The 736-nt window shown below is 24.0% G+C and overlaps 1 protein-coding gene across 1 annotated transcript in view; it reads right to left on the bottom strand.

The window, feature by feature from the left end:
• Positions 1-736, bottom strand: part of LOC107490067 (polygalacturonase At1g48100-like) — a 5,891-nt gene that overhangs the window by 3,813 nt on the left and 1,342 nt on the right. The window contains exon 2 of the mRNA XM_016110839.3: positions 575-706. Coding sequence (XP_015966325.1) covers positions 575-706 — 132 coding nt within the window. The remainder of the gene's footprint in view (positions 1-574; positions 707-736) is intronic.

The following is a 736-nucleotide window of genomic DNA, read 5'->3' as shown; positions in this document are numbered from 1 at the left end:
TTTTTATATTATTTTTAATTTTATAATTAAATTCTTTTTAGTAAAAAAATGTTAGAATTAACGGATGAATATTTTTTTGTAAAGTGAAGATATTTATAACTAAAATCTAACTAGATCTTTGACAGTATTTATTTTGGGAGAAATATTCAATTAATTTTAATGTTTTTAATATGAAAAAGATCTAATAATTACGAAATTAAAAATAATGTAAAAATTCAATTAAAAAATATAAAAATCTAATTAAAACACAGGATAATTAAATCTAAAAAAAGACATGTACGCATGCTATCAAACTGCAAATTTTAATTTAATTAATTTTTATATATCCAAAAACATGTACATACACACATATAACGATAGACTTAGCAATCAAATGTTTTTAGTTCATATGATTAATTAATCTGTTAAAAAATTGGTCGTCATTAGTGACTTGGTCACTAAATCGATTGTTATTCGACAAATTTCTTATAATGTGTGAGGGCACACACTTATTATATTTAACACATAGTAATAAGAAAATGAGAAAATAGACAAGAGAAATGTAATTATTATTATATAATTCATTATTCATCACCTGAAAAACAATGTTTTGCTCACAATTAGGGCCTGAGAAAGAGATTGGTTTCACCAAAAATTCAGAACCAGAAGGAACAATCATCGTTGATCCCTCTGTTTTGCAAGTATCAGCCCATGCATCTTCAAAAGCCTGTTTTTTTAGACTGGTTAACAGAATAAT

Source organism: Arachis duranensis, chromosome 5 (genome assembly GCF_000817695.3).
Source record: "Arachis duranensis cultivar V14167 chromosome 5, aradu.V14167.gnm2.J7QH, whole genome shotgun sequence".
Classification (NCBI taxonomy): domain Eukaryota; kingdom Viridiplantae; phylum Streptophyta; class Magnoliopsida; order Fabales; family Fabaceae; genus Arachis; species Arachis duranensis.
Note: the sequence above shows the minus strand (reverse complement) of the source record. Positions and strands in the feature narration are given on the sequence as shown.